The sequence below is a fragment of the Triturus cristatus genome, chromosome 9, assembly GCF_964204655.1.
Source record: "Triturus cristatus chromosome 9, aTriCri1.1, whole genome shotgun sequence".
NCBI lineage: Eukaryota > Metazoa > Chordata > Amphibia > Caudata > Salamandridae > Triturus > Triturus cristatus.
The window spans coordinates 1,104,781,489-1,104,795,674 of NC_140592.1; the positions used below are offsets into that span (position 1 = coordinate 1,104,781,489).

At 40.9% G+C, this 14,186-nt stretch overlaps 1 protein-coding gene across 2 annotated transcripts in view; it reads left to right on the plus strand.

The window, feature by feature from the left end:
• NEMF (nuclear export mediator factor) overlaps positions 1-14,186 on the plus strand; it is a 453,826-nt gene that overhangs the window by 261,862 nt on the left and 177,778 nt on the right. For both annotated transcript variants that reach the window (XM_085627010.1, XM_085627011.1), the window contains exons 18-19: positions 1,796-1,858; positions 9,899-10,011. In XM_085627010.1, coding sequence (XP_085483136.1) covers positions 1,796-1,858; positions 9,899-10,011 — 176 coding nt within the window. The remainder of the gene's footprint in view (positions 1-1,795; positions 1,859-9,898; positions 10,012-14,186) is intronic.

The following is a 14,186-nucleotide window of genomic DNA, read 5'->3' on the forward strand; positions in this document are numbered from 1 at the left end:
CTTGCATTCAACTAAAGTTAAAACGTCGTTGAGACTGTGGTAGCAGGGGTTATTCCACGTTGAAAGCAGATTGTATACAGTATCTCTTAAATATTCACTGTGCTTGTGTGATAAGAGATCGTAGCATCATCTCTTGTAGATGAGGCATTTTTGTTTGATCTAGAGGTGATCCTTCCCTTCTTGATCCTAAAGGAGCACAGCATTGCAGGTGCAGCAAACAATCTCAGTAGTTACATTTCACCTATCTTTAATGTCATTTTTCGATATGCTTGTTGCACTGTAGGTTTTTACTTTCTCTAATTATTTTGCCTCTTCATTTCTTTCTAATTACGCTTTCCAAAAGGGTTCACCCTGAGACCATGTGATTCTCTGTTCCTTTTTCTATGTCGTTATATGTACGCAGTGGCTAGAGCATGTCTGCCTGGGTACATTTGCATTTACATGTATCTGTAACCTATTTAAATGCAGATATAGAGCTGCTCCCATCTATTTACAAAAAAAGATACACACGCATCAGCCTGCTTTGACCCTTCCTTCTGCTTGTACTGCATCCATAATGCACGCCATTGGATTGGAAGTACTAGGGACATGTCTTTTGAACAACTTACCCCTACATTTAAAATGAATTACTTTTGAATAAGTTTAAAATGGATCTTGAAACCTGATAGTTTTGAATTATGGTTCTTTCTCCCTTATTTGAAGGCAACATTTCACCTATTGGTCTGACTTACTTATACAAAAACCTAACTGCCTGCCTGTGACCCTAGTGAGGATTGTGATGTTGCAAACTATACCAATGAATGATACAGGAGATGTAACTGGAAAATGTTTATTAATCAGCATTGTTTGGAAAGAAAATATGCAACATATGATTGACTAATGCTTTTTCTGTCTTTGATTGGCAATAGTGATATTCCAGATTTTCATATTTGCAAGACATAGCTGATCTGGTTCATAGTTCACCAGGATTTGGTGTTTCGTGCACATTTAAGCTTTTGACTGGTTTTAGGACTCGCACTAGCCTGGTTACGCAAATCATCGGTATTAGACACTTGCTCTAGCCAACTGTCTCTCACCAAAATCCGTTTCAACAAATGAGAGTTGTTTTTAACATTGGTTTCATTAAGAGAAAAATAACTAAAGTTGACAAAATGTAAATTGAGATAGTATTCATAATATATACCTAGAATTTGTATTCTTCCTAAAATCTAAGTGATGGAATAAAAACATGTGTTGGCTGCTGTTGTGAATTGTGAACAACATTTACTCATCTTTGTGTGCCGTGAATTGTGAACAACATTTACTCATCTTTGTGTGCCGTGAATTGTGAACAACATTTACTCATCTTTGTGTATATTTTCTAAGATAACAGAGGCTATACACATTCAATAAACATACTATCATACTTTTTAGAAGATTCTTTCCTACTAATTGTTCTATTAACTGGCCATACTGTATACAGTGGGACTAATGTGTGATATCACATAATTTTTTTTAATTATTGCTGAAACCTTGCCCAAGGGTTTGAATGAACTAGCTGTACTTTGGAGTAGCATTGTGGCTTGAATTAAACATGAAAAATCATTTGTTGATTTGTTCATTGATACTAAAGAACTATGGGCATGATTTAGACTTTGGCTCACTGGTATTCAATCACAAATGTGATGGATATCCTGTCCACATTTTTACAAGTGCATTGGGGTATATTCAAATTCAGGCCCTATATTTCGAGTCATCAGTCATCAAGGTTTGTCACTGCTGGTTTCATTAATGACATTTGTTGGTCTTTGTTTAGGTGATGTTTATGTTCATGCTGATCTGCATGGTGCAACAAGCTGTGTCATCAAGAACCCCACAGGTAACTCCTCTTTTGTGAATGATGTTTACTTTCTAGCTTAAATATTTTGTACGAGATGCCATTTTATTTCACTAGTTGGATTTTTAAAAGTGATGCACACTTAGTGAATTACCTTTAACTGTGTGCCCCAAGATCACATACAAATGTTGGTATTCCACAGGTGAGGAGCACACATTCTGGAAAGTTTTGACTTATGTATGGTGGGAAGAACAGTAAATGAGAAAATGTTGGGACAAATATTTAGGCTACCTCCAAAATGAAACGGATGTAGCAGTACCACCAAATTTGTGTTTCCTCCCAAATAATGATCTTTTTCTCATTGCAGTAGTCCCTCAACATCAGTTACATTGAGTATGTATCCTTTTCCACATCCATAAACGGGCATATGATATAGTATGGAAAATCAATGCAAGACATTCCCATACTTTCAAGTGAGAACCTTTCATTCTTAAAGCAGTTACTGGCAGAATGAGAAAGCAACCTTTCTTGTCCCTTCTCCGAGAAGATCTGCATTTATCCAAAAAAATTATTTCATGTTACCCTGAGGACATCTTGAAGTTTTAGGAGAACTGATGTGCATCTCTCTTTGTGAGTGCATTTGACAACCTCACTCAGGGTCTGACTTGGTGTTAGACTGATGAAGGCTGGGCAACCTTTAAACATAAAGTTGATATTTTTGGACTTTAGTGCTACTGGAGCCTGATGGGAGGGTGAGTGTAAAGAGAGAGATGGGTGGAATCTCAGCCAGTGCAAGGATTCTGAGTTGTCGGACATGAGCCCTGAGGTTTGCTACCAGTGGCACAATAGCAGTACGACATCATTGAAGACCTCAAGGAATGCAGTTGCCCTTTCTTCGAATTCTGGACTGTCATGATAGCACACTAAGTAGATGAATGATCGGTCTATATTTGAAGGATAATAAGGCCTTCCAAGGGGAGTAAAAAACTAAACCTGCCAGAGATAAGGCAGAGCTTGCTTTTACAGAGGGCCTGAGTGAAGACTTAAAAGATAGCCGCAACGATTCATGTCTAGTCATTTTCTCTCATTATGAAATGGTCTTATTTGCAATACTAAAAGACATGAAAAAAATCACTGCAAGTTGTATCTGACAATGCCAGAGGGGTGAAGGTAGCAGTGGCTAAAATCCATTGCAGAATTGAACACCAGAACACAAAGTTCAGAACCTGAATAGCAAAGTGACATTCTTGGATTAACTAATTCTTAAAAATGGTTCTGAATGTCAGAATCCATAGTATTTTAATGGATTATGCTATTATCTGTATAGGAAAGCTAGAAAATTATGAGTTGCCCTCAAGGGGTCCCAAAAACTCCAAAGAGAAAATGCATCAAATCCATTTTGCTGCAGTTCTTTAACTCAGAGATTTTAAGCCAAAATACGCTGAGATGTCAGAATTTGAAGTGAAGGTCCAGAAACTACGTTAAGTGACCTAGGCACCGTTGTTGTCAGCTTGGACTCATACAAACATAGGGAAGTGCTTCTAACGAAGTCTACTAGGACAATGTTGATGGTCCCAAAGGGCAACAGGATAAATGTTTTCAGATCCGTGCCATGCCACACAGCTCCGAAAGCAGCAGTTTCAGTATCTTGAAATGGACTTTGTCATCCGGTATAGAGGTTTCAGTTTGTCACTCTGTAAGGTTACCAGTCATATTAGACGGTCTGCCCAGAAATTTCACTAATCTTGAGGGTAATTAACTTTTGGTCTTCCATTCTTGTAGGAGGTTGGCCTTTGATCTTGAGTTAACTTTTTTGAGAAGCGCTGTAGGATTAGTGTGAAATCTAATTATGGTCCTACTGTCCTACTCACCCTTTCTCTTATTTCTCCCTCTACCTAGCCTGTTCTGTTTTTTTTTTTTATAAACTTAATTTTTCGTTGTACAATAAGATCAAAACATCAACAGTACAGCATACAGTGCATTATCTTCCTTGTTCTGGCTTAGGTTGCAGCTTCGGAGGTAAAAACACGGATAGGAGGGGTACACAATCAATCTTATATATAGTACATTACATTACGGAACGGAGCATGGGGTAGACCATTTAAGCACAAGACACACCCTTAGGGCATTTATTCTCCCTGGTGTTCACTTTCGTGTTGGTTTTCCTCATCCATCCCGCCCCCCCTGTTTCTGAGGCACTTTTAGCAGACTCGCTCCCCACCGTTAGCCCAGCATTACACAACTCCGCCATTCTGTCAAATCTGCTTGTAATTTGTCATCTCTATGTGTGAGCTTTATACGTGCTTCTTCAGGCAGTGTGCACTCATGAACATCTTTGAGCCAGATCAGTACCTTCGGGCCTCTCTGCCCCATCCATGTTATGGCCACCCTACGTCTGGCATTAGTTGCAACAATTTATAGGGTGGTTTCCGTTTTTTGGGCTTCTTTACTTGGGCTAGTAAGCATTACAGTGGTTCTTTCCGTAACGGAAGGCCAGTAACCTCTCGTATCTTATGAGCCGCCCCCGTCCAGAACTGACTCGCCACCGAGCATTCCCATGCCAAGGTAATAAAGTTTGGATTTTCTGCTGCGCACCTCGGGCATCTGCTGTCTTTATCGTGTGAGATACTGTTTAGCTTTACCGGTGTCAGGTAAGTGCGGTGTAGGAAATTATAGTGGGTTAGTTTAAATCTAGCATTGCAGGACACAGTGCGTGTGAGAGCGCCTATGGACGCCCACTATCTCTTCTGTCTGTGTGCTGAGGTCTCTCTCCCAGGCTGCCCTTAATGGCGGTGTCGGAGGCGTGGAGTCTTGCTTTATGGAGGCTCCTGTTTGTTCTTTTTTGTTATCGGTGACTCAAATGTCCTTGGATCCACGGTGTCTGGTGATATAAAACGGGTGATGGGACATTCCACACTATCCCACCACCCTGGGTGGTTTCCCACGTGAAGGAATAGCCTAAAAACTTTCCCCACCTGAGCATAAGGACTTGCAGTGGCCTAGAAAGGTAGGAGGTAAGGGCAAGATGGGGAGGTCAGTAGAGAGATGACACTTCCTCAAGGTTCCCCACTGGGGCTGCACCAAAGGCTTTGAAGATAAGAAGAGTGGCTTGGTGTGCCCCTGCCACCACTAGGAACTACCTGCGAGGGAGACAGCTGAGATATAAGATCCTACATTGTTGGGCCATGCACCTCTTAAAATAGAGATAAGTGACACTGTGCAAGACAGACAGGAACTGAAATTTGACAGTAGTCACAATAACGATTTGGAACTCATTTATATATTGGAAACAGGACCTATAAAGTAACCATACCGAGGACTGTACCCAAGTGCACCTGCATAGAAGCTATTATTCAGTACAAACGTTATGACTGACAGACACTGTGGACAGCAAGAAACCATGAGATAAAATAGTGTTTTAGAGAGAGTATACAAGATCTTTACCCTAATACACCAGACTATAAGGCCTTGATTTGAACTAAATATATTGAAGTCTGTCATACATGAAGCAAAAATACAACAGTTTTTCAAACTTAGCCAGATGACTACTAGCGTTTCTTATCGGAAAGGAACAAGCATGTATTACAGTGGCAACTCCACTTTAGACCCACACAAAAGAGTCTGCACGTTCAGACAATACTGCATCCCTCCAAATGAACTCCCCCACCTCCAAACAGAAATAGAGCAATATTTGCCCAATCCATCCCCTAGGTGTGTGGCATTAACTTGGGTAGTAGGTTGATGATAAATTGAGCCGGAGGAACTAAAGCAGGTAAGTAAGAACCTACCTTCAGGGAAGGTAACAGCCTGATGGACTGAATGCTACATTTTATAATGAGCATTGGTAATCCCAATCCATACGTTTTTTTAAATTACTGATAGCAAACACACAGTGTCTCTCACAAACATGCCTGCAAAACCTTTTCTCTTACACATAACACTGTCAAGCACACAATACTCTTACACACACAAATTCAGAAGGACATTGTTGTAGTGCTGGTAATGATGGGAGTGGTAGTGGTGCTGATGGCAATGGATGTGATAGTGGTGAGGATAATGGTAGCAGTAGTGGTAACAGTGGTTGTAGAAATTATTTTGGTGATAGTGGGGACAGCAGTGGTGGTAATTGCTGCAGTAGTGATGGTTGTGGTAACAGTGGTAATGATGGTGTTGGTAGTGGTAATTGAGCTAGTCCTTATTTTGGCAGTGGTAATGGTGGCTGTAAAAGTGGTGGTTGTAGTGATGGTGTTGATAATAGTGTTGATGCTGGTGGTGGGAGTATTGGCAGTGGGGGTAGTAGTGGAACGCTCACAAGAAAGGCATGGTAGAGCAGCAGCTCAGTTGCCGACACAGCAACAATTCCAGAGGTTTTCAAACTTGCAGATTATTCTGTTATCAAAGAAACAAATGTAAAAAAAGCTTCTGCAAACAACAACTAAAACAAAACTTTTAATTACAAATTTCATTTGCAAGTTTTGAACTACAAAGACAAAAAATAGTCCCACAGCCCACAGGGAAGAATACAATGGTGCCAGTCAATCAGAAACTACTCTTGTGCATAGGCAAAATTCTCTCATCCAACTTAACTGAGACTAGAATTATCTCATGTCTGTCAAGTTAACACTGACAGGAAAGCCAGGGACTATGAGGGTTGAACCATGCTAAAAGTTGTTCCTCTGCAGCCAAATTAAGATGAAAATTGAGACTCCGGGAATATGCTTCAGATACAGGGATAGCACTTAAATGATTAAGTAAAGACCTGCCAACTCCAAGTCTATGGAACGAAAAATTGGCAGACCTAGGGAACATAGAGCAGATTACATAAGGGAGAATTAAATCCAAAATGGTCGCACACTGCTGACCTACCTGCGTGTTACCCCAAAGAACTGTGGTCCCTGTAGTCAGCGTCGGCGAGTACACCTATGCTCGTGTCGTGAGTGCAAGTGTGAATAGCGTTAGCCATCCCTGGACACGTGTTTCGAGGTTGTTGCCTCTCGTCAGCAGGGAGTAGGAAAGAGTGCAGGGTTGCTGTGTAGGCTGCTAAAATCATTATCAGGTATGTACCTCTCGTAGCAACGCAGGTGCGTAACCTGAGCCCGTCGACTCCCCGGCTCAAAGAGCCACTAAATAACTAAATCCAAAATGGTCGCACACTGCTGACCTACCTGCGTGTTACCCCAAAGAACTGTGGTCCCTGTAGTCATAAGGGAGAATGTAGCAGTGATTATTAAGGGAAACATGGGGTCATTTTGACACCAGTCATTTGCGGACAGCTCACTATAAAGATAGAAGACAATAGGGATCCCAACTAACATCATAATCATAAACTGCCACCTGCTTCCTTCATGGTTCTTGGAGTGCAGGAGGACCTGGCCATCAAACAGGGACTACACTTATGAAACACCACTTGGACTACCAGAGAATACAAGTAGGAAGAGGAAGCAAATAGACCATTCAGAACATTGATTGCCTTATTATCCATTAGTGTAGTTCACCATAAGCCACTGGATTGTTCACCACATAAACTCAGATGAGCTTCACAAGAGTCATTACAATACTACTTAAGTATTTTTATATGAACTTAACTTCTATGTTTTGAAATCTTGTTGAGTACTTTGTATATTTTGTCAAATATAAAAACAGTAACAAAAATAAAGCTCTTTAAACAATTGAGGGCCATACGTTTTATATGAAAAAATAATGGAGGGTTATAAGGTTTATATGAATGAAATGATGCTGCTCAAATCATTTCCTCCAAGTTTCTCTTGTTCACATATAGTACTCCTACCTCATGGATTCAGGCCACTAAGAGTTAGGTCGTGCAATGGTTGGCTCCTGTATATTCGAATACTTTGGCGCTGAGGCTTTCCCACCCTGTATGCTATTCATGTATATGGAGTTTCCTGCCAATAATAGCCTGTACTGTAGAAAATCAATCACATCACTACAGGAGGACATACTTGAGAAGGCTGCAAATGAGTGACAAAAGCCAGGCTCATCATTTATAGTCTTCAGAATGATAGATAACACATTTAGGGGATACATGCATCCCTTTTTTTTTTGCCATCCTCCATTCCCCCTCGTGCCCTCGCCTCTGCTTAGACTGAAACACTGTCAAGAGAAATGTGAGGTGGAAGTGGAATCATAGACCAGGATAAATGAGTAAATGTTTTGAGCTGTAAATTTACAGTGTTGCAATCCGCAGGATCCTATCTGCAGATTAGGTACATAGGCTAGGTGTCAGAAAGAAGCACATACACCGGTAAGCACTAACAACTTCTTTATTTGTCCTTTCACCTCCACAGGTTCCAATCAGCTAGAGTCAGCTATGGAACCATCAGATACCAATGCCTGGTACATTCCAAGATGGACAAAACAAGAGGGGAGGAGGAATGTATCAAGGCAAATTATAACGCTAGGCTCAACTGTTCTGTGGGTTAGACCAGGCTTGTCCAACGAGTAGCTCCTGAGCTACTCGTAGCTCTCCACTGATTGTCCTCTCCTCTCCCATCCCACCTTAGTAAATAAGAAGCTTTTGCCTGGTTGAATTCATATAGCTGTACCAAAATTTAGTGATTGTTAGAGATCAAATGTGTACGTTTTTGGAACGCATCAACTGATTTTGGAGAAATAATTGGAAGAATTTCCAAAAGATTTTGAAAGCTTATATGAGTTGACACATCATGTGGCATTAGATAGACTTAGAACTATCCTTCCCCTAGTTCCAGGGCCATTACAGCAATGCCTGTAATGTATGACCCATGTAAAGACATTCAACATTGACAAAGCCTTCTTACATTACTGTTGTAAACCCTGCATGCTGCACTGAAGTCATTACTGCTTGTAATCTTTCATATAGTTGCCGCTGACATAATCTTGACTGATCCGGTCACTAATACATCACTAACAATATTTTTAGTTGGAGATTTTCATTGAACATAAGTAGCTCCTACTACATAAAAGGTTGGAGACTGATGGGCTAGACATTAGTTTTATAGCTGGTTTCTTGTATAAAGAAGGGGTTATTTAGAGGAAGATTTTAAGCTAAGCATCTTAACTAGCTGACTCACAGATCTGTATATTATAGGAGGGATCAGCGTACATGTACATGTCTTCACATATTCTGCGGCTCTCCTCCTGTGTGTAGAGGCCCTAAACCAAGCAAACTGTCCTCTATTGTGTGGTGGTTGTCTCTTATATTCTGAGGCCATGTAGCATCCTTCCCAAACAGTATTCAAATTTATGCTGTAAGGTTCAACACAGCATAAATGTGCCTTGCTATACACTTTCTACAAACTCTGGATATAAGATTCAGGGCAGATGCCACACTTGGCACATTCATGGTACTGAAGGTTCTTGGCTAAGCCTCACCAATATTGTGAATGGCTACCTCTGCCTAATTCAATTATGGGCGCTTTATGATATCCCCATGAGACTGGAGGTAAGGGTCTTTGATATAGGAGTATGTTACTCGTCATAGTGACTCTTGTACTCCTAGCTCTGGTAGATAGTGGTTCATTTTGGGTTTCTTCAGGTTACTTGTACTGTAAATTTATTAAAGAACTCATTATGCCCTGTCGATTGACCAATTGTAAACATTTAATATGTGTGCAGTCCCTTGTGTGCTTTCTAACAGTGTTGGAGGACTTTGTCAAAGACGAATTAGCAGTTTCGGAAGATAAGTAAGATCAGGGTGTCAACAGGGTCACTATTATCGTCCCAGCTAGCAATGAGGACATGGTTCAGTATATTTTCTTAAATATTTGAAGACTGATTGAGCATGAAATAATTGGTTTAAAAACAGTTTGCTGTTTAACATTTTAAGTTCTCAGCCCTATCTCTTCTTTTCTCATACCTCTGATTTAAAGTGGATGCACTATTTAGTATAAGGATCCATTATACGTGAAGAAACAAACAATACCATTCATTTTCATGATTTTACATGTTTGTGGTTTCCTTCCATATAACCTAGGGGAAAATACTCAGAATAAGAATGTGTGATTTATTTTGTTAATTAACCTTATTTCCTTACCAAACTGACCACAGTAGTTTCTAAATAGCTATCTATTTGTGATATTTTAGGGGAGCCAGTAGCACCTCGAACACTGACTGAAGCTGGCACAATGGCTGTGTGCTATAGTGCTGCTTGGGATGCTCGTGTCATCACTAGTGCTTGGTGGGTCCATCATCATCAGGTAATGGAGCTTTCTTTTTCACCTTCCAATGACTGTTTATAAGTACTGATGCTTTGTAATCATGATGATACTTTCACGCAAAAGTGAGTGAGCGGGAGTCATACAAAGAGAACATATGAGCGTGCTTGTGGGTGTCTGTGAACTGGCACTTAGTAGATTTTGATTATGAATTCTTCGAACGGATGGCTGTTTTAGAAAGAGATTCGTTTGCTTTTGTAGTGCTTGTCCCAGAGTAAGTATGGTTTTATGATTCAAATGAGGACTTCAAGGATAAGTGACTTCTCTTAAAGGTGAGTACTTAAAGATGCTTAATTAAAGCGTGATTATTGTTCCATATTAAGAACAAGCTGACAAACAAAGATTCTGTCCATGTTCAACTTGAGTGAATTGTGTTGGCATATTCGATGGCTGAAAAGTTCAAAAGATTAACATAACTTTTCCTTCTCCTAACCACTTAAGGGCACTTCCTGTATATATTCCCTGCTTGCCTTACTCCATGCCCCATTTATTTCTAGTGCCTGTGCTGACTGAACCATACTGGAATTGGTGTAAGGTAAAAATGTTATTGTATGATTAATAAAAATCTTACAATTAAAACAATTTTTAATACACACCATTTAAAACATAGCAAATAAGTCTAAAATTCCTAATATTCTTGTTCGGGCAATTTTATCAAATAGTACCATAAAATAAGTTATAAACATTAATTCAGTCATTTTTTACAAGGCATATAGGCAAACTTAATATAGATAGTAGCAATTATAATTTCATTAGTTATGTGCAAATTCACTTGTTTAGTGCAAAGTTTATCCCTAGTTATTTAAAACTTCCAAATTTACTAGGCTCGACTCACTGGTCTCCAGTTTCTTTTTTGCAAGTATAAAAAATTTGGTAAAGTTAGCGTTCATTGTAATATCCGTTGATCTAAAACAAACTACCATAGCATGTCTACATGTGCGATCACCTCTATCAATGAAGCAGTTTTTCACATATCGCTTTCTTTCAGCCGTTATTGCTGCAGATATGCAAACCAAATGAATAATAGTTTCTCCCCATAAATGGCATAGTCTGCAGGGAGTCGGCGTGGAAGGAATTGGTGCCTTCTTCACAAATCTGTATTGGTTGTGTTGGCAGTTCCCCCTATTTATGCCTGTGGTTTTAACTCTGTTGTAACCTTTTCTACATTGTTTTGCTTGACTCTGCAGCCAGTTGATGCCAAGGTTTTAAGGACTACAATTAAAACATGCCTACATACATCAACTGGTTGTATACCTTGTTCGCATCCAGTTAATTTACATGTGCTGCTTCTGTTTCTAGATCTCTGACCATTCACTTGTGAAGCTGATGTATTGGATGGGGGAGTTAGAGAACCTATTACTAGAGTAATCAATATACTTCATCTTTCGTCGCTCTTGTATCCCTATTGCCAGCACATATTATTACAGAGGTTAATCTAATCTCATCCATTAAACCTGACCATGCTTCCCATTGCCTGAAGAACCTGTCTCTTCTTATCTTATATATATCTTATAAAGCTCCCAAATCACCCCCAGAGAGTTATCTCCGCACTACGGGAGTGCTACAGTTGAGAAAGAAGAGATTTTCAGAAGAGCTCAGTTTTGGGGAGCTTTCGGGAGCGTAGATAATCAGGGCATTTCCGGAGGTGGCTGGGAAGTTGATTTCAATAGGAGGGGGCTAGGTAGTAGAAAGCTTTCCCACCTATGCAGGATTTCTTAACACGGACCACCAAAAGTAGCGATTTAGAGCCTGACCGGAGTGTTCTGGAAGGCAGATATCAGGTGTGTCTATCTGCTAGGTAGCTAGGGCCATTGCCGTTAAGTGCCTTGTGCACAGTGCAGCAGATCTTAAATCGGATCCGCTTGCGGATAGGCAACCAATGTAGTCTATGAAGTAGCAGCAGAGAGGCGGTCCTGGTAGGAGAGTTGGAAACTAGGCGGGCGGCAGTGTTTTGGACCACCTGAAGTCTTGAGGGAGGATTCGTTGGCTGAGATCAGGAGGGCATTACAGTAGTTCAGTAGTCTAGCCGGCTCATTACTAATACCTGAAGGAATGACTTACGAACTGTCATTGGGAGAAAAGGGAAGACCCTTCTCAAGAGGCTTAGCGTATGAAAGCAGGAGCCTACGGTGGTAGTGACATGCTCCTTCATCGTACGTTTTTGGTCCAATTGTACACCTAAGTTTTTTACCACTGATTGGGGGACTGGGCTGCACCCAGTTGCCTTGGCCACCAATCTGGAGACCAGGGTAGAGGAGCTTCTCCAAATAGCATAATCTCCGTTTTACCTGCATTATGCTGCAGGTAATTGTTCCTCATCCAAGCCGCAATGGCTGTCATGCCTTCAGAGAAGGTCTACTGGATACTGGGAGAGTTTTTATCAAAAGCCATTAGAAGCTGGGTGTCCTCAGCGTATGAGATTGCAATGAAGCCCAGTTCCCTGAGTAAGTCCGCAAAAGGAGCCACATAAATGTTAAACAGAGTGGGACTGCGACTGGATCCCTGGTCAACTCCGAAGTTTGAGATCAGAAGGCACCGCGGTTGATGGTTTGAGTATGGTAGGTTAAGAAACATGACAACCACTGAAAGGCTGGGCCATGGATTCTAATGTTTCTTAGTCTGTTGAGTAGGATGGAATGGGATATAGTGTCAAACGCTGCTGACAAATCCAGCCGCACTAGTAGTGCTGCTAGTCTGTTGTCCAGGGTGTGTCTTAGGTTGGCTGTGACGGCAATCAATGCTGACTCCGTACTAAACCTTGGTCGAAACCCAGACTGAGAGGGGTCGTGGCATCCTGTTACTTCAATGTGATCTGAGAGATATTTATTAATATGTTTTTCCAAAACTTTGCACAGAAAAGGTAATAGAAAGATAGGGTGGTAGTTGGACAGGTCATTTGATGGGCATTAGGTTTCTTCCGGATGGGAATTTATTTGGGTGACCTTCCATTTGGGTGGTAAATGGCCCTTGCTCAAGGAAGAGTTAAGGATTGAGCAAAAACAGGTGAGAACTGTTTATGGAGTACTGAAGATACTTTAGCAGGTAGAATATTCTGAGGTGAACCTGATTTGACAGTTTTCATTAGAAACTCTACAGTATCAGTTGTGAGAGGGGTAAGCGGCTAAGTGAGGGAGAAAGGGTTGAGATGTCATTCAGAAGGTCCCTATCTTTAGTAATGTTATCATAGATAATCTCATTTTTCAGGATAAAGTGATTGGCTAACTTACCACAGAGTTTTTGAGAAGGAGTTACTTCATTATGGCAGGCCTTGGAATTCGTGAAAGAATTGAGGATGCAGTAGAGTTCTTTAGAGGATTTTCCTGCCTGGTTGAGTTGTGACTCAATATGGATTCTGCGCGCATTCTTTAGGTTCTTATGATAGTGGGCTAGAGAGACCTTGTATGTTTCTTTATTTATTTTGATGGGGCCAGCTATTCTAGGGTTGTTTCTACTATGGTATTATAGCTAGCCAGACAATCCTCGATATTTCCTAGTGCCAAATTGGCATTGATCGGAAATTTGTCCACAAAGCTATATGGTGTGATTTTATGCCATTGTCTTCAAAGACTGCAGGAGGCTTTAGCGGAAGCAGGAGTAGCCCTAGGTCCTTTTATTTGAAATCTAAGTAGAGAGTGGTCAGATCATGTGAGTGGGCAGGGGCCTTGCAGCAGATATTGGGAGAAGTGGTCAAGATAAGATCTAAAGTGTGTCCCGCAAGATGTTTGGGGCCTACATTGATCTTCTCCAGTCCCAAGATGGCTAGGTCCGCCAAAAGCCTTGAGGTATCCACATTAGAGGAGATCTGGCTATGAACATTAAAGTCTCCTAATAGTAAAAAATGTTTAGTGGAAATAATGTAGGGGGTGGTTAGTTCCATAAGTTGTGGCGAGAAATCCTGAGAGGGGCCTGACGGGCGGTATATGAGTGCACCTTTCCAACAATAGTGAGGTTGGAAGTCAATGCTGAAAAAAATTATTTCTAGTTTATTGCCACTGCATTGTTCTAGTATAGTTACCTCAATAGAATCTTTATGAACAATGGCTATGCCTCCACCGACTTTAGACTGCCTATCAAGCTTTTGAATGCGGTAGCCTTCAGGGATCGCCAACGTAAAAGCGGGGCTGGAGCTGGGTTTGAGCCAAGTTTCCGTTAGAAAG